The 20,564-nt window shown below is 41.5% G+C and overlaps 1 protein-coding gene across 1 annotated transcript in view; it reads right to left on the bottom strand.

Annotated features, from left to right (window-relative positions):
* Positions 1 to 20,564, bottom strand: part of FHIT (fragile histidine triad diadenosine triphosphatase) — a 493,316-nt gene that overhangs the window by 69,937 nt on the left and 402,815 nt on the right. The window contains exon 5 of the mRNA XM_082322071.1: positions 18,735 to 18,803. Coding sequence (XP_082178197.1) covers positions 18,735 to 18,803 — 69 coding nt within the window. The remainder of the gene's footprint in view (positions 1 to 18,734; positions 18,804 to 20,564) is intronic.

A 20,564-nucleotide genomic window follows, 5' to 3' on the forward strand; every position in this document is an offset into this window, starting at 1 on the left:
TGCATATCAAAACTGCTATTTTGGATCACCACAGGATCAAGCCCTCACTACAAGTCTGTTGCCAGGTTTTCCAGCCCCCTTGCAATCAATTACCCAAAGCCATCAGAAGCCACAGATGTTCACTAAACAACATTTTCTTTCTTGGTGGCTGAGTGGTGGTGGGTTTTTTGTTTTTTGGGGCTTTGTTTCATTTTGTTTTTTATGGTAGCTAAATGAATCGCAAATACAGTGAAATTTTGCCATCTAAGCCTTCCATTACCTGAAAGCCTTCCTTCATGGAAATTTGAAGACAAATGTATTTTTTCATTCCTTACAAACCCCAACAAGTTGGGCTGACTGTTAAAAATTATATTTTAGAAATAAGTAAAACTTAAACGACTGAACAATACTCCTCAGAGAGACAGAGGGTGCAATTTGCCAGCACATAACACAGTCTGATAACATACTCTTCTGCCAAGAACTCGCAAACCCCACGGTCTGATGAAACAGGATGCACAAGAGTGTCAAGAGTCAGGCCCAGGAAATTCCTCTGTATCCCTGACAGCAAAAGAGAGATGCCAACAGCCCAAGGGGAGGAGCTCCATCACTTAGATAAAGAGGAAACAGAGGTTCAGCTATGTCATGTGTACTCACTGGAGAATTTTTAATTCAAGAGTCTAGTTTAATGCCAATCAAGATTAATATATCTTCACACTGGTTTAAATAGGAGCGGGACTGGACTCCAAGGAGCCTGTGTGAGCACAGATGTCCTCAGCTCCCAATGCACTGAACAGAAGCTGGTGGTCTGCATTCCCACGATCAGGCACTAACCACCCCCATATGCTATCGCTGTCAAAAGTGTTAACCACCTTCAGAGTTTAACATTAACTCCTGATACAGCCAGAAATGAGTTCCCAGCAATAATCTGCTCTGCTTTTTTTTTTTTTTTTTTTTAATCTTGCTCTAATTATTAAGGAGCAAAACACTGATGAACAATACTGATTGCATATTCTAAAAAAAGTACCACCCTCCAGCTGCTCTGCTGGTGAATCCCCTGCTTGCTGCTTGTTGGGATTTACTCTCAGCCCGTTGCATCCGAAACTAATTACTGCAACACCATCCTCAACATTAATTCCCTTCTCCTCTCTGGAATCGGAAGCAATATGGTACATTCAGAAGATAATTTTTCATCTCTCTTCCTAAAGGGAAGATCTCAGCTGTTCAATGGAGATAACAGTAAATGAGTCACCAATTTCAGAAGGTGAAGCTTTCTAACGCCCCTTTATCAGAAACCATTGTCCGGAATTTCAGCTGGTGATTTAGGAAACTTTTTTTATATGAATGTCACCAAGACCTAGAGAAATCTGTCAGCTTTCTGTGTGGTCTTAAAGACAAATTGCAGCAATATCTTGTCAACCAGCTCTCTTAAACTTACTTCACTGCCTATTCTCATTGCACCTGTTTCACTATTAGTTTTTCTCCCATTTTGCCCAACTTCCTTCAGCAATACTTGCTGGAAATTAACTATTTTTCTTCTTTTTTAATTAAGTCCCTTTGTTTTCAGCGAGAAGAAGCACTTATTAAATGACCAGAATTATCAGGCAGTTGTATTTATGGTGCAGCACTATTAAAAAGAAAGATTGTGCCGTCAGGCCCCGATACATCGGTGAGATGCCTTGCCACAGTTGGTTTCAGGAAGGAAAGCCACCTCTTGCCACCTGCCCGAGCTCACTCCTGTCACCTTATCAGCCCTGTTCCTGTGTCTTTCTGGTCTCTGCACTCTGGTGCACCTAAGCGTCCCTCCCATTAGAGATCCTCAGCTCACACTTCAGCAAGCAGCAAATGTGCTGCCACCCACCTGCTCGCTTGGACCAGGCATCTGAAGAGTGGGTTTTTAAGAGACAGAGCCTTTAGTCCAAGAGATATTGCTATAGCAAATATGTACTCGTACATTTTCCGCTATTCAACAGGATGCTAAAAATAAAAGGAAATGAAAAATCAGTAATTCATTCAATTCAGCAAGCAGATGTAACTTGTGCCCTTCCACATAGACTTCCCTATGCTAAATATTAATCATAACAATTAGACCTTCTAGTAGTTGACATTGTGCTTTCTCAAATTGCTGCAGAGCATTAAGACTCGCCGCTCGAGTTCTCTGGTGCCTGAACTATTGCATTGCTATGCATAGCATTAGAAGAATTAAACAATTCAAAGCTGTACTGTTATGACCAAAGTGACACAACTGAAGCAGTTTTCAGTTTCTGTGTGCGTTCTCTGAATACAATCTGAGTCTTTCTAATAATATGTTCAAAACATTTATGTCCTGACAATGCATTTTAAAGAAAGTTAGAAAAGCAGCAACAAGATAAAACCAAACCCAGCTGAGAATCAGATCTCCCTGGTCATTTAGGTAAAGATGAGAATGAAAAGCTGTATCATTTGAATAAAACTCTAGTCCAAGTACTCTCACGATCTATCTAGTCTGTATCTTTTAAACTACCAGGTTAAAATGAAGAACTGTTTGTTTGGCCCCTGTTTTTTCCATTATGTTGACTGAGAGATTACGTTTGGTACTTGCCATTTGTGGCTCACTGATATTTGAAATAATGCAGCCAAGAAGTTTTCAATGGATGAAACTGAATGAGAATAATTGAATGAAAGCAACTTTCATGCAAGTCCTGGAAGAAGGGCTATTTCTGTTGGGTTTAGTCTGATTTGGTCCTGGCCTGAAGCTTGAGTCACGCACACATCCTCTGTCCAGGCTGATTTTGTATCAGTGCTGCCCTACACAGTCCCTCACGTTGACAAGCCCCTATTAACGCTGTGCACAGAGACGGTGAACAGCTGTATTGCTCCAAGAGGCAACTTCCCACTCTTTTTGTTGCCCCCTTCCCTATGTTCGTGGGCTGTGCAGATGAGTCACTGGCACCTTGAGATGACTCTATTACATTAGGGGCTGTAATTTCCCCCTGTGTAGCCCACTTGTGCTTTGAGCACAGTTTTCATGCCCACGCTTTGGAACAGGAGAGCTGCAGAGCCGACAGCTGAGCCGAGAGCGAGCTTTGACTGTGAGGATTAGAAGAAATCTGCAACATCGTGTTTGCAGTATTTGCACTCCGTTGTTCCCAGAGATAATGCTTTCGCTTTTACTTGCAAGATCTTTGTGTTCCCCACTACAATCCAGGAGAGGAAATCTGACTGTAAACCTTTTTGTTCTATATTATCATTTCATGTTGGTTTGGTGTGTTAATCAAAGTGTCAGTAATGGCTGCAAAGAGAACTCATTCAATCCTCAAATGAAGAGAAATCTGAGCTTTCTAACACTGGCACATTTTCCAGTGGATAAGCTTTTTCATGAAGTAATTATTTCATTTCTCAGAAAGATTACTGATTGCATCACACTGGGAAAAACTAAGAGAGGGGCCCTTTATCTTCCCCGTGTTTCTGCAATTCTTGTACAAACTTATACTTGTTACCATGAAAAATGACAAATTTGCCATCTGATCAAAATGTTAACAAGGTAAGTGTCAGTGAGATGGATCACTGACTGTCACTGCAAGCCAGAACATGAGGATACATTGATATTTCTCAATATATTCACTGCTTCCCCAATGTTCGCTAACAACATTTCTACTGCGACTGTAATAAATCATGCAGAAATAACAAGCTGCATAGGATCTCTAGGATATGATAGATTTGTCGTAATAGCAGTATCTGCAAGGTAGAAAACAATTGGTAATGATCTATAGAAAGACCTAATCAACTGTCATTTGCTATAATGTGGCAGATGAAGCAAAGATATGAAATCCATAACACTTCTTTAGCCACTGCCCTCCCCCTAGACATACACACGCGTCAAGTGGGGAATAGTAAAAAGAATGAATGAGCTTTGGGGTCGCAGAAGTAGAAAAGAAAGTTAATAGCATGCCCTGGATGCAATCATTAAATTACACCCTGCTGAACAAGGCAAGGGATAATCACAGAAGCTGCACAGTCCTGTAACAACGAGAAAGGCTTTTACCAAGCCTGCTCCTCCCCCTTTGCTTTCTTTCTTTTTCATCGATTTCAGTAATTTAAAAAGTACTTATGTCAAAGTGAAACCAAATGCAAGTGGGGCTGGATGACCAAAGGAAAAGCCCATCCTAAGTTCACAGGGGATCTCAGAGGACTGAAGGCAAGATGTGCCAAGGCTCTCTAGGTATTTTGTGCAGCTCCAGAGTTCAAAAACAAATGGCTGTTTTGCATTGGACTGTGCCAGGTCCCAAACTGACTGCCTGAGGCTTTAGTGTCCTTTGCCTGCTCCCATGTGGGAGTGAAACACCCACCTTCCAGCAGACATATGCAAGATGTGCAGTTTCAGTTTACTGAAACACAGAAGTTTATCAGAACTACTTTCCAAGGAGTTCAAGTGCTGCCTAGGGTTAAAGCCTAAAGTCCTGCATTTTTATACATCGAAATCCCTTCTCCCTATCGCATTCTCCATTGCCACCTGCCTGCAATAACTTCCAGGTCAAGAACTAACACTCACCTATTAACCCATAAGCTTCCCAGGTTACACAGACTGTTCTGCACAGATTTCTCTTGCTAGGCACATCAGGGAAGCCTCTCTGGAAAACAAGGCAGTGTAGTGCATGCAAGGGGAATCTTGGGTTTAAAACTTGAAAAGAAAAATTCAATCTGTTTTTATAAGGTGCAAATGAATCTTCCCTTCCCTTCCCTTCCCTTCCCTTCCCTTCCCTTCCCTTCCCTTCCCCAGGGAGGACGGTGGAATAATGGCTGCTTTGTGCTACTTTGCTTGCAAATCCCATTTTGCTAAGTGAATGAATTTTGGGAACACAGGAATTGCCATGCTGCCTCAGCACAGCGGTGCTCTGCTCCAGCATCCTGCTTGGCAGCTGCTGCAGGGGCATGTGCAGGAAACCTCCTAGTGGGCAATTATGGGAAGACCTGTTCAGCTCCAAAATTTTCCTCCCAGCCCCCTATCAGTCAATAAAAATTGGCACGTCTTAAAACGTGGAGGTTTGTCTCTTCTCAAACACTTGTTTCAAGTCCTTCCTGATGTTTGTAACTTAGTATTTGCCATATCAGAGAGTTTGCTAAAAGCCATATTTTCAAAAGTCCTCATCTTCCAGCTCGGTGCTAAACAAAGCTGGACAGATTTTGGAAAGGGCTCAGCAACTTGGTGAAACAGAACTGCTGAGTTCTTTTGGAAATCTGTCCTTAAAGGGTCACAACAGGAGCTGCTCTGTGTTGAACAGTTTTGAAAATCTGTCCTCAGTGGGAGGTACTAAGCCTTTGGAAAGCTGGTGCTCGACACTTTTGATAATCTGGCCCCAAGTTAAGTAACAGGGGCCAAATTATGTGATTTAGAGGCAGAAATTCCCTACTGACAGCAGTGGAGATTTCCACTCAGCAATGAATGGCTCAACAGGATTCTGGAATAATAGAGCCACGAAAAGTGGATAATGCAACAAATAAACATCAAAGGGTAGGACTTTCCTTTTCAATCATGTTCCCTTGCACTCTAGATAAAAGGACTGAAATATTCTGACATGAAAGAGGGAGAAGGAATGGTTAACTATACAGCCCTGCATTTCCTTCTAAGATGAAAACACAGCATTTTTTAGGAACAGAGCATTCATATAACATACAATTGGTAGTTTACACAATATATAAGACACTGGTGGTACTTGGACTAGCCTCCTCTTCATATGCATGGACATCCACCAAAGAGAAAAGAGCTTTACATTTCTCCAGTTCTGGAGCAAAGTTTTCTCAGTCGAGCTCCTCTCTCTTTTGCTTATGAACAAATGATCTCCCTCTCTCTCCCTTAGATATTTTCAACTTTCAGCCACTTCCACCCACAATTCTGATCAAAAGTGAGGTGCGCACACAATTATTTTGATTGCTTGTGGCATTTTTGACCAAGAACTTCAGGGGAACTTACTGGTACTCAGATGAGCTTGGCCACCACAGAGCTTGAACTTCAGGCAATTTCCCCACATTCCCATGACAGTTTTAGCCCTGCTTACTACCATAATTAAGACTTCTGTCCTTCACTTCTGCTGGAATATCCAGTTAACAGGTTGCCTGTGCATTTAGAGGGGTAGGCTTGAGCATGGAGCTATGGAGGGTATGTATGTTGTGGGCTCAATTGGAGTAGATCGTTTCCTTCATGGCTTCAGGTCTCTTCCAAAGCCCTCGACAGAAGACTGTTATTCACAGGTCCTTGTAACACAGCCTGACGCAGAGGCACACAGGTTTTTTGGGGCCATAGGAACAGCCTGTTCACAGAAGCTGAAGACCCCATATTGGGAGGACGGTGGGAAGGTATCAGGATTGCACGCTGGGGAGAAAAGTTGGGCATTAGACTAGTTATCAGAACACGGTTATTTAGCAAGTGTTAATGGCAGCTTTCTGTTGCAGAAGTTATTTGTCTTGGTGAAACATGGGGTAAGGCAGAAGAGATGGAGACATGGAAGATACTGCACACTCCTTCCCCCAAAGGAATGGAGCAAGGCAGAGGATGAACATTTTCATTTCACCAGAGGAAAACTGGTTATCAAGATGTAATTTGCTAATAAATGCTGTTCCATATAATTAAAAGAAAACAACAAACAAAGATGACTGTGGACCAGCAGGAAACAAGAAACTCTCCATGGAGACTGGCAATTCAGGGAACACCCACCACGCGGCCCACCTTCCCCATTCTCCCTCTAGAAGTAGACCCATTTTATACATGGTGATTAAGGCACTAAAGAAAAAAGTATTAACATGATTCACATGTTGAAAACAAGGTTATTAGGAGTAGGGATCATTTCAGCACATTGTTCTCCCTAATAAGCACAGCAACAAGTAATTGAGTTTCAGGCAATCTCCAAGGTGGTGCTTTGTAAAGAAAACGGAACTTGGCATGATGTCTACTTTTCCTTTAATTACATTGCCCTAATGAGCAACTTTCTTTACTCTCAGCAAATTTATTTCTTGAGAAGAAGCAACAGTAATAAATGCGTAAAAAGGATCACCAGGTAGTACCAGAGAAAAAATATCAGCAGCTTAAAATGACAAGAGGTTGCTAAAAGTGGTGGAAAAACACCAGATTGTTCCCAGCTTCATTATGTTTACTGCACTTAAAAGTGGAGTAAAGGATGTTCATCAATGGAGCATGTTATCTAACCTGGGAACTGTCCTTGTTCTACTGTTATTTTCCTTCCGCACATGTTCACGAGAGCAACCCAGAAACACGAAGTGCTGATACATCAATCCAAAGCTCCTCTGCTCACACACAGCAGAGGGTAATTCTGCCTTATGCCCTTGTGCAAGATGACAGGAGAAAATCACATGCCAATAACATCCTACTGAGCGTCAATACTGCTCACCACAACCCAATACAGAAGGATAAAGGGCTGGCTTTTCAAAAGCCTTTAAGGCATTTAGACATCTGACTCTTGTTGAAAGTCAATGGCAGGCAAGGCCCCAGGTGTTTTGCTTATCTTTTTCTAGAAAACTCCACCTGAGAATGCACTTATGGCAAAGGACTCCCTGGATGTGCCTTTCTGGAGCAAAAAAAGCTGGGACACTCCATATATGTGATCATTCTTACAATTTTTTTCCCTAAGCATTTGCTAGGAGACATCACACTAGTGAAGGTAGACCCCCAGCCCTAGTAAAACCATTCTTATCTACAGGTGGGTGAACACATAATCTCTTGTTAAAATACCTGACGTGTCCACCTTCAGAGAGTAGCAATTGCTACAGCTCACAGGCCTTAGTTGAATTAAGCCAGCGTACTCCCCGCTGGCAGTCTGACTTCATAAATGCCAGCAGTATTATTCTCCAGAAAAAAGCTGAAGCAAAGTTCTTTAGAATCATCCAAGTTTTCAATGTGGTGCAAAGCTGGGGAGCACATCCCAGCGTATCTGTTGGCTGCCTTAGGGCCACAGTTTCCTACAAGGAAACATGAACTTCATGTTTTGGATTACTCCATGTAGCTGTAGATGGATGACCAATCCACCTCCCTCCTTTTGCTTGTTCAGAGATTCTTGGATGTATCTGCACTCAGCAGCTTTACCCTGGCTCACTCCGTAACTTCACAATGACCCTTCACCTCTCCACATTGCACCTGCAAGTACTGTCACTTAATGCACTCACAGAGCTGGTAGGAAACTTAATTAACATATGTAAAAAAAAAATACTCTGAAGTCTCCAAAAACAGGCACTTCAGATGTAAAAGTGTGAATGAAATTCTCTTCAAATAGAAAATTTGAAAGTGCCAGTGGAAGCAGACACCTGAGACCTTAAGTGTTTATGCAGCTTTATGTATTGTTATTTCTTCAGTAAGACTGCCAAAGAAATGGCAGGGGTATGGGAAGAAAGTATGTTAGCACTTAGAGTCTACTCCTAAATGCATTAAGTGCAACTATTTTACTGAGAAAAAAATCAGGAGGAGAGCAGAGTCCCTTCTCCTGGGGAGCTAATCTCAATTACTGCTCACAATCATGCTTCAGCTGAAGAAAACCCTGCACAAGTCCCCTTCTGTATGTGATCTGGCAGTTGTGTGCGTTTGCCACTTCAAAGACACTAATGTAATGAACGAGAATAGACTTCCTCCTTACAAAAAGGAAGAAAAGTGATTGTTCAAAAAAAAAAAAATTCTAAAAATAGGCCTTCCATTAAAAACTCTATTTATTGCAATACCTTCCCACTTCCACAGAGATTACAATTCCTAGAAGCAAGTTGCCAGTACACCGAAGTAACTTATGTAGGCAAAAGGGAGATACAAACATTTAGTTGGATTTGCTTATACGTTTACCACAAACTCACGATCAGTTTTTGCAATTAAATGCAAGAAGGGGTACTTTGCCTGCCCTGTGCACAATGCTGCAACTGTTTGGGCAACGTGGGACAAAGGCTGCCTTATTTCCATGCTTTCCCTGGTTATTGGAATACCTGTGCTTGGATAGCTATAATTAGGTTGCAACTCAGTCAAGCAGGATTTTGAAGCTTGCTTTTTCTTGAAGCAGTAAATGCCGCTGCTCGATGCGAGCACCAATAAACACTTTCTCCATTTTGCAGAATGCAAAAGCTGAAATTTGGGGGAAATGCTGCACTGCACTACTTGAAACCCTTTCAGTGGCTCCCTGCAACATGGGGAGGCATTATCAGCCAAAAGAAGTTGTTAGCACACAAGTTAGTTGTCAGAAAGATAAAAGTTTCCTATACATGGAGAATAGCAACATGAGCCGTTTTTGAAAACAGATCATACGCTTCCTGTAATTAATTACATTTTGAAGACATTTCTTTTTTGCCCCCTAAGGAAACACTGTTAGCTCCTCTCTGGTGAGCATGCGTTCTGAGCACTCTTCTGAGTGTGTGTTTTAAAACACACGCTTAATTCCACAGAGAATTAACAATTCTGAAGACTTTGCCGTGATATGGGCATTTTAAAGCTCCTGGCAACGAGACATCACCCAGTGTGGGAGTTAAAGCACTTCACTCCCCCGACCCCGACGGGCACCTTGTGGTTCAAAACTGGGAAGTGTGGTCGCTGTGGTCTGCTCGTGGCACTGCTAAAGCCCACCTGCCCCTGCAGTGCCACATAAACCCTGTGTGGGGTTATAAAAGCTATCTAATAAATTTGAGGGCTGGAGAACAGTAGGAGAGAGGGGAGCAGATTCTCACATCATCAGGAGGGAAATAGACTTTTAAAAAGCCAGTTGTGTCTGTGCACAACAATGAAGCTTTATGTCTATATAAACTGACAAGTCAAATTGCACTCCTGGGCCCAATTCTCAACATCAGCGCCATTTGACGGTGATAGCTCGCCTCCTGCCTCTGCAGCCTAATGGCTCAGTCTGCCAGGAAGGGCAGGCAGGATGATTAAAATAAGCATTAACAGAATGGTTTGGTGATTAGCTTCTCCCTCTCTCTTTTTTCTCTTTGCTTTCTCTTTTTTCACATATAGTTTTTTCTGCCAAAGATTGCTAAAGCCTTTTCTTCATTAGCAGTGTACTTAACAAGTGTAAATTTAAAGTATTCATTTTCTTAAGGCTAAGGATTAAAGCAATTAAGGAAAACTGCTGCAACCTAGCACTCTAGTCAATCCTTAGCATGGAAAAGAAACAATGGTGCTTAACATATTTAAACAAAACCAAATTGTGTATAATTATCCTAACACCCTGTCAAACTAAATTTTCACTCTGCTGCAATGATTTGTTGAAATCTCTTTTCTGAAACTGAAATAAACATTTTCTTTCCTGTATGGGAACAGGTCTGCTGGCTCTTTGGGCTACCTTCATGGCAAAAACATTGCAACAAAAGCTAATGCCCACTCTTGTTCTGTACTCGGTTTACCATCAGCCTTCTTCCTGATACTGTATAGGCTTAATCCCTTGCCAGGTCTGCCCATGGGAGACCTGAGCCCTCGCCATCCTGGCAACTGGCCCGTGTGCTTGCATCATCAGGGCCCAAAAGAGCAGAAAATAATTTTGAGCAAATGCACCTAGAAAGGGAAGCCATATTCCTGCAGTATTTAGCCTAAATAATTTTGTACCTTTGCCTTTCATGCACATTAAGTCCTTCTTAACATATGGCAATGATGATATAGAACGGGGCCTGATCTATCTTTCACAATGAATTTTTTAGCTAGTATTTGAAATGCATGAAACTGAGATTTGCCTATGATAAACTCTGTAGCTTTTTTGCCAAGCCACAAGCTGTAATGTAAAGTGTTGTCTTCTACAGAAAGAGGTGAGGTGTTAACTGTGAAACCACAGCGAGCTGGTAACAGAAAGGTGTTAGCTCTGGAGCCTCAAGGATGGCAATTTATATTTCAATGTTGTTAACTGTTTCACTGATGATTGTTGTAGCAGAAATACTGAACAAAGGCACGACATAATCAGATCTACCTCAGAGATCTAGGTGCCCAAATCCCATTCATTTCTGTGGAAAACAGAAGGTCCACAAGTTCCCACAAACACTATAAAACCCAAACACACAGCTATAGCATGCTACAATAGAAAATGTAAAAATGCAGCATTATTCCACACCTTAGAGGGGGTGAAAATAAATAGTCCATATGTTTGTGATCCCTCCACTCTGTCTATATGTGTATGCCTATAAGTGTATGTCCATAAAGCGTATGCCCATAAATATATATATGCAAATGTAGAAATACCTGTTTATTAAAAAAGAAGTATTTTTCTTCAGGCTTTATAGTTTCCACTTTTGTTTTAATAAACAATATCATATTTAAAAGTGCCTAAAAAAGAGGTTTGGTGATTTTTGTTTCAACTTAAACTGTCAGCATGTCATTTTGGTTTCTGAAAACTACAAGTATTCAGTTCTCTATTTTCCACTTTAGGATTATTGGTAGTTTTTTCTAACTCCCTTTCAGTTCAGCTTCCTTCTACACTTTTATTTCCCCAGAAGAAAAAAAAAAAAAAGGAAAACAGTGGGCAAATATATAAAGGAAAAAGAAAGCATATAAGACCAGAATACAAGCACATATCTGGAAAGCTTATTTCTCATATCTATATATTTTTTCACTCTTTTGACTCAAAGAATAAATGAACTTGACCTTGCAGATATTGGTAAACCCACCCCATCAGACTTTTATTTACTTCCCAACCAGAAAGAACACTTGGCTCCATTAATATACCTCCACCTTCATTTACAGAAGTCATATTTAGAAAGTGACAGATATCATGGCATCTGAATCACTGAAGCTGCTGAATCAGTGCTGGGTTGAGCCAACAAAACTGCCAGCAACAACCAGTTCAGATGGTGTCTCCTAGGAGATGATCACTTCCCTGGTACTCGAACCTCCACTGGACAAAGCTCAAAATACTGTGATCCACATTTGCAAGACAGCAGATAAAGGAGCTTCTCCAAATTACAGGGTACAAAGAGCTCTTTCCTTGCGGGATCACAAGCTAAAACCATAGCATCTTTACATAGGTGCATGTGGGTCAGAGGCTTGGATCACTGTGAGCTGCTGGTCGTACCAGAACCAGTCCTATGGATTGAGAAGGGACTCTCCAAATTCTTGGTATTGGCAGAACAAATTGCTGAAGTCATCTGGTGTGCAGTGCATTGGGTTTCAGTGTGATTTGGTTTGGGGGGTATCAACTAGATGCTCCCATATGCTGAACCTTAAACAGAATGCAAGGGAGTATTTCATTTTAAGTTTATGGCAACATTTGAGTTCAGAGAAGAAAAATCTCTCTTTGGAAAATGCCAACTCCCTGATAGCTTTGTTTACTTTCCATCTCATCAATTCCAAAAAAGCCGAGTATCTAGGATACTAATGGGGCATGTTCTCCCCACCAGCATGTGTTCAGCTTACACTGTGCATCAAAGGATAAGCGGAAGTCTGGACACAGTTTTACCTCAGGGACTGGGAATACACAAGAAGTACCTGAGCAGCTAAGCAAGTCCAAGCACTGACAGAGTAAACAGGCCTGAGAGACCATGTTCACTTTAATCCCCCTATCGGCAACTTGTCTTTGGTTGGAGGCTCTTTGTCACTAAGTCACTTGCCAATGAACTACCATGAAGGACACAAAAGAGCAAACACACCATGAGCTAAACACAGTAAACATACTATAGAAGAGGCCAAGAGATCTTTTGTAATGGTCACAATAATTTGTCTCTGCTATATTATAGACTAAATGTAAGTGATTTCTGGAAGCCGATATTTTTTACCTACGAGGAAAACGACTGTAGAAACCTTGAGGCAGAAAAGGGTAAGAAGCAGCAAGAGCAGTGATGGAATGCAGAGAGACAGCTGGGCTAGAGGTCAATGAGACTACACGATGATATGTAAAATGCCAAATGTACATTACCTTCCAGACAAAGTCTAGGTGTAAAGGGCATGTGTGTGATCATGAGGGATGGCTGCCTTAATGGGAACCCTTCTAACCACTTCTAATTTGTTCCTATAGTTGAGCTGATTCCACTTCTCTAGATCTGATGGAAGATATCAGTGAATGAAATGGCTCTTAATCACATCTGATTATGGTATCCTGCAATCTTAAAATAAGTGCAGCAATGTATGCAGTATACAGGAAGGTCACAGAAATTTCAGGTATCAAATTACGAAATGCCTCACAGGGTTGGGAAGGGCAGAAAATACCACAAACAGTGGGGTTTCCATCTAGGGAGATATACGTGATGATAGGTTGTCTCCCACTATTCCTGCTGGGCCCTACTGACAAATTTGTCAGTTTTGCCCTATGTAGGTTGGGTACATGCAAGAAGCTTGCAGGGTGTGCCAGCAGTCTCCAGGGGGTTTCAAATCATAATCAGATAAAATATTGTGGTCCAGAAAACAAATCATCCTGTTTGACTCAAAAAGGAAATTCATTCGATGGAAAAAAATTGTTTCAGGTCAACTCAAAATGACTTTTTGTCTGTTCAGCTACCAAAACCAAAACATAATTATTTGCACAGTTCTAGCTTCTACTGCAATACTCTCAGCTGGAAATATTCAGGCACAGTTAATCTGACTTGCCCTGCTGGAGTCGCTATAAAATCACAAGACTCATGAAGCAACTGGGAAAGGCTTACGCTCCTTGGCTAGCAGAACCTCCTCTGATGCTCTGTCAGAAAGAGCAACATTGGCAAGACCAGGATAAAAGCCACAGCCTACTGGGAAAAATTTATTTGCTGCCGCATCAGAAGAAGATAGGGAAATAGACTTGTACCTGGGGAAAACAGCTTTTTTAAAAAAAAAAAGAACAAAAAAACCCAACAGTTTAGATTCTGTGCTGCTTCCTTCCCTTTCCATGGGTTTACCCATGCAGGGTGCAAAGAAAGCAGAGTCTGGCCCCAAGGGAGTTCAGATGCAGCAGACTGATCTACCAGCAGGCTACAATATGTTCCCAGAAGGTGCAATGTGATTCTGAGGCCAAGGAACAGCCTATTAGCTCTGCATGCCATTAATTTTCATGAATAGTTCAATCCAATGCTCACAGAAGCTGTTGGGCATCTTTCCATTTTGTCTAGCAGGACCTGGATTAGGCCTTATTTATCTTTTCATTCTATACCTTATCTTTAAGTAGGAAGCAGCCCAAAGAGTTCAGTGCAGCTGTGCAGGTTTCAAGCCCTCCACCAGGCTCCGTGCCCAGCAGCATGCAAGACTTCAGAGCGAAGACATGTCACAGTCAAAGCCACTCATGGAGAATTAAACTTCAGGCTTGTTTGACTAAACTTCTGAATTCACCACGGTTCCCCTGTTTTGCCAGCCTGAAGAAGCAGCCCAGCAGGTTCTTGAGTCACATGCCAAAATGCCTCCTTCATCCTCCCTGGAACTGGAAATGATTACTAATAGGTATTCTTGCTGAAATGATTTAACATAATATGCTGAATGAGATCACCAAGTCAAAATATCTTTCCCTAAGTGTCTCTCTCTCTCTGCATGCCTGAATGCTAGAGGGGAAGGAGGACAGCATGAAGCGAATTCTTTTGCTGGCTTCTGCATTTTACAAAATCTCTAAGCTACCGAAGAATTCACCTTAGGAAGTTTCACCCAGGCTTATTACAAGAGGTCCGTGATGCAGGTCTGGCAGGCAGCCAGTCGATGGAGACACAGGGGTTTGGGTTAACCTCTCTCATTCACACTTTCCCCTTTTACAGTATTTTCAGTGCTCTCCAGCCTAGGTTGGGAACTGAAGACAGGCAAGGTAACAAGGTGGGCCTGAAAGGAAAGCTGGCGAGGGGATGGGCACTCTTTGCCCTGCATGCACAGCCCTGGATGTGCATCACTGCTGCAGCTGCATCCGTTACAGCAGGCTGCAACCACCAAGTGAAACACAGCGTTTGGGGAGAATAGGGGTCTGCACCACAAAACACGCCAGGGATGCTCAGGGTTTTGCCGAGAGGCCAGGCTGCCCTCACCCATCTGTCAGCCTCAAAATTAACTTATTGAGGTGAGTACTCATAACAGCGGTATTGCGGACTTTTGATTCAGTCTTCCTTTCTGAGAAAGCCCCACACTCTCTGGCCCAGTACGGCTATTACCTGCCAACCTAAAGTATGATGAATGTTATTTATATTGCGGTAATGGCTAACCACTCAGTGGAGACCAGGGACAGGCTGTGCTATGGACTTTTCAAACACGCACTGAATGAGGACTGCCCACAGATGGCTGAGTGTATGAAACTGCTGAGACATTTCAGGATAATGTTCTTGAACACCTTGGACACGATGACCTCCAACAACTCTGCGGTGCTTGTGCTGACTGCAACAACACAGGGTGCCATTCTACAGTAAAGACGTCCATTAATACCAAATTCTTACCAGTTACTGAGAACATGCCCTTACAAGAGCAAAAAACTCGTCTACTTCAAAACAGGAAACTCCTTGGTAGGAAGACCTTTAATTTCCTTGATTAATAAATGTAAAAATATTATTCTATTTCAAACCAAACAGAAAACATAGAGGAATAAAGAGGTATTCTGATTAGAAGTTTTCCTAATGTTTAGCTGCCAGAGTTTTGCTGTCCAAGAAAAAAAAAGTGAATCAATGAATAAGAACTACTCGAGTCGCAGATGAGAAAAGTAATCCAGCAATAGTAAAACATGAAGGACCTGATCTTTTAAAAAAGCCTGTAAGACCAATTTAAATCTGACATGTGCACACTTGCAGGATTAGGCTTCAAATAATTGCAGGAAAATACAAGAACTGAAAAATTATACCTTTAGCTTTTCACTGCAGCTAGCGCAGAGGGTGGATAGCTAACACTCCCTGGGAAATATCCTCCCAAGAAATAGCCCCATAAAGATGCAGAGGAAATACATCTAAAACATTCAATGCAGACTTTTTTTTCATTATTAAGCCTTCCCTCTGTACCTTAGAAAAATCACGCAGTGACTTCTTTCATATGCACCGAGGTACAGAAACCTAAAATATTAAGTGACACATTCCACCAAGAAATGCCTTAGAGAAGGTGCTGTGGAATAGGTGTCAGCCCCTCTTTTATCCCTTCTACAATTAATGTTCCAGTATTGAAGTTCTAAATATATATTCAGAAACCAGCAGGCATTAGTGTCCATCAGCAACCTTATTAAAAACCAAATGCTAAAGATATACCTCACCTTTAAGTATACTCTTTACACTTAAAAGTTGCTTTAGACGAGGCTATGTCAGAGCTTCATAGCCAAAAAAGCCTGAAGATACCAGAGCCCAGCAAACAGACTAAGCAGGGATCAACCTGATGTGCTTTTTTCTGTCTTTTCAATCAGATGGGTGGTCGCTCCCAAACCGAACGAGAGACATAAAGCACACAGTAAGAGACCGCAAGTACTTTCTATCTGTCTCAGCTCTAGAAGTCTCCTAAGAGGACGGATGTCTCAACATCTGGGCATTCCCTTCACTGTCAAACACTCATAGAGCAATGGGATTTGTCAGCAATCTGCTGAGCATATACAGATGACAACTGCAGAGCTTGGAGAGCTCAAAGGCATTTACAGATAGATAGGGGTTTGTGATAGATGTGTTGAACCAGAGCTGAGATCCAGAATCTGTGAAAATTACGCCCAGTAGCTGTAAAGCCTCTAGCTGCGGTAGTTAAACCAGGCACCACAACGTGCAAAATTTAGCCTGGGTGTGCTATACAATTACACAAATTGATTAAGGGAGGCTGATCAGCCTCCATGTCACATACACAAGGAAAAGGCTATTGGGATGATTTTGGAAGGTGGTCTTTGCTGCCTAAACTACAACTCCGTCTATCACTCAAATATATGGAAATGAAGCATTGTTTACAAAGAGGTTTTGGATTGTCCTAAGTACAGATTTCATGGACGATGGATTTAAAGCTCTCTCCAGCACCTACATCTCACCTAATGGTACTCTGTCCCTCATAGATTTTCAGCCTGTTGCCCCGCCATGATCTACTTATCTTTCTAAATCTTTTCAAAGATCTTCTTGACAAAAGGATATGTCTTGTTGGTACAACACAGAGAGACATTATATCAAAAGATTTTTGCCTCACTGACGTAAGCTTCAAATGATTTCCAGTCAGCTGTATTTTCAATAATTTGTCTGTTTTGTGTTTTTCAAACTAGACTGATCCAGTTATGATAGTATACTGCTTAAGCCTCTCCATCCTCCAATCCAGCCAGTGACAGAACTTTGCATCAAACTTTTTATAGCGTCAAATGTGTTGTTTTTTCCCTAGCATCCTAAAATAAAATGAAATCTTTATCAGCTATAGTGTGTACAAAAGCGTAAGTTAGCTCTGTGGTATTCAAGAATAGCTGGTTAGACTCTGAGGCTCTACATTCTTCTGCTAAAAGATATATTATCACATCTGTGTCTAAATATTTTTGCTTCCTATGTCTGCTAAAAGCAACACCTACAATTGCTGTAACTGAAAATGACAAGATAAAAATATTTTTTCACCAATTTGTCACCCTTTTTTCATTTAACAACATTCAATGTATAGTCTAGTTCATTAGCAGACTTTTGCCTGTTTGTATTTACATATAACAAGGGAGAAATAAATGTGTTAAAAGAGAAGAAAATGGAATTGTAAATACGACAAAAATGGAAACAGAGTTTGTGGGTTGGTGCAGCATCTAAAACCACTTAACACATTTGAAAAGGAAAAAATGTTAACTTTCAAGTTGCCTCACTTAACTGCTTTTAACTACAGCAGCACATAAGATGGCCATCATGTATTTTCATTTGATCTCCTTGCTCAGCAGTCTCATTATAAGGTTTTACCCTTATTAGTGGGGTTCTCAGTCTCTACGCTTCACGTTAACTGGTTAATAACAAACTTTTTTCACCACTTTTCCATAGTTAAGTCACTCAAAAACTTTAAAATACACTACCTTTTCTTTTGCGAGTGGGGAGTTGTCATCATGTATGTATCACAAAGGAAAAAATACAAAAGCAGATATGTCATGAATTCTCCTTCAAGCAGATGGTATTGCAGTAGCACTGAACAAGTTTATATTAATTACTTTCAGAAAGAGAAGGAGATGTCATATTTGAGATAGAGGATCCTACCAAACCCACTAAGAACCATACGTAAATCTAACAATAATGAGATTTTTTCATTAACTCATTGTGACAGCTGTCAAGCCAGGGAAAACTTTTTGTTAATGCCAGTACAATTGTTCATTTAAACAAAAGCCAGTAATTCAGTCACACTGGAATAGCTTATGTCCCCAGCTCTGCCGTACAATCTGCACACATGCATATACTACATCTATATGCATAGTTGCTCTGTAATTTTTATCTTTGGGGCTACAATGTGATTTGTCCAGAGCATGAGCAGAGCCCTACAAAAAGCAGGCCAGAAGGCAATTTGTGATTGAGTTGTAATGAGCCGCCTGTGTTTTCCCTTGTTGGAAGTGGGAGGTTTGGCACCCCAGGCTGGCAGACAGGGTAGGACATGCTCCCTGCATGCCAGGTTAATCGTGTGGTCACCCTTTTTCCCCACGCCCTCAAAATAAGAGAACACAACTATTGGTAGCGATGTCACCTTGCTCCATGTGTGGTGACAGACTGAAGTACCAAAGACATCCACGGCATCCTCCCTCGGGACCCTGTGTGACCACAGTTTGATCCAGAGCTCACAAGGAAATCTTGGTGTAGGGCTTGGTGTTACCACAGGTTCTTTGCAACCAATAAAGCTTCAGAGACCTCATTAACCACCTCCACTCAAGGCAGGGCCTGTATCATTAAGGTGATTTTCTAACAGCGAACCCAACTCTGAACAAGAAATGGAGCGCAGCCCTTACCTCCTCGTAGACATCGTCATTCCTTCTGAAGTCTCCGGCCCTCCTTGGAAGGACATGGACATGAACATGCTGAAAACGTGAAACAAGATAATGGTGATTATCAAGCTCATGACTTTCTTCTCTGGATTGTCAGCATTATTCTCCACACATACAAGTAACCGTGCACAGGCTCCCACAGCATTATTTTCAGAGGAAAATACATTAACCTGTTCCATAACTGTATCTCAACTCTTTGGAGAATATAAAAGATGAAAAACATGAGAGAGCAGCTCTGTTGTATTATATGAGCTTCAGAGTGAAATGCCTGGAAGTTTAGGGGCTCTGTGGAATTATTCATAGTTGTCAGTCAGAGATGTATTTAGCCACGGCTTTGAAATGACAACGTACCTCGGAGCTGCGTGTTGCGACTTCAAAACCAAGAAGAATAAGAAGGTGCCGGTGATGGCACATGGCTGTAGCAGGTGTGGGCAGAGGGCTCTGTGGGCAGCCCCAGGCTCCGTGCTGCGCTGCACAGACCAGGGGATAGAGCAACTGATGGTACGTAATGGAGACCACATAGGTAGAAAGGCTGTCAGAAAAGGACGTGCACTAGGCTGTTCAGCAGGGCTAATGCAATGTCTTTTGCAAGGTTAAGAAGACTTTAATGTTTTGCTTTCCCCGCCAGGAGGCTGTAGCCCAAATATAACAGACTGAAGGTGCCAGTGGTATGAGGTGCGTGCTGGGGACACACGCCTGCAGGGACACGGGCTCCAGTGCACCAAGTGGTCCCAAACCTGTGAGGCACAAGAATTACGAGCCCTGTTTTGCAGAGCCTGAAGCATGAGCATCACTCTCTTGATGGCAGGGCCATCGCTCGGGGGGTAGCAGAGGTAAGGACTATAAGCTACACAGGCAGCTTTGGGCTAGCCAGTATGGGAGGGAGGTGAGGGGCAATGTATTTTTGTCAACAAATGTTGATGAGATATGGGGAAAAGGAACAAAAATACAGACAAGAAAGCAAATATATGGCTTGCCACCTTGCCAACTTGATGTTGTATTATTACTATTTTTTTTTCTGTTAAGAGATTATGACAGTCTTTTCATACCATATAGAAAGGGTAATTCAAGATTCTCAAACTCTACTAGGAAATCAAAACAGCACTCATCTATCTGCTTTTCTGTAGTAAGTTCAGCTACAACATTGCAAAGCATTCTTTTATCTTTTCCCCTTTCTCTTTCATTTTCTTTTGAGGAAAAAAAAAAAAAGACAATTGAGAATAATTCTTCAGGAAAAAAAAGAAACACCACCTCATTCAGGAGAGGCAGCAAATGATCTGAGTGACAGATCACATTTATGCATCTCTAGATCTTTTTAGATGGTGCCTAAATCCTTTAAAAAAAAAAAAAAAGACTGCATCAGAAACAGCACCAAATGCTTTACATAGAATTTAGATAGCTTGCACCTGACTCAATTTGATGAGGTAGAAATCAGCTGAAATTCATGCACCTCATTGAAACATTCTCAAAACATGGCTCAAGTCTATAATGAAATCGGAAATAAAAAAATATTTTCTTAGGCTATTTGTAAGAAAATTCAAACACACCTATATTGTGTTAGCTTCAATCCATAAAAACATTTGCTCAGTGAATAAAATGAAATCACAAGGATGTTTCAGTTCATGAAATATTCCAAATACCACTCTCTCTTATTTCTCAGCTTATCCTAGGGAACCGAATATGCGCTTGCTTATTCTTATCGTTATCCATAGCTTTCAGTGTATTCAGCCTAGAGATGAGGATGATTCTTGAGGGTTAAAAACTGTGTTTTTGAGTAATACATCAGTGATAGTG

This window comes from Platalea leucorodia, assembly GCF_965183815.1.
Source record: "Platalea leucorodia genome assembly, chromosome: 9".
Classification (NCBI taxonomy): Eukaryota; Metazoa; Chordata; class Aves; order Pelecaniformes; family Threskiornithidae; genus Platalea; species Platalea leucorodia.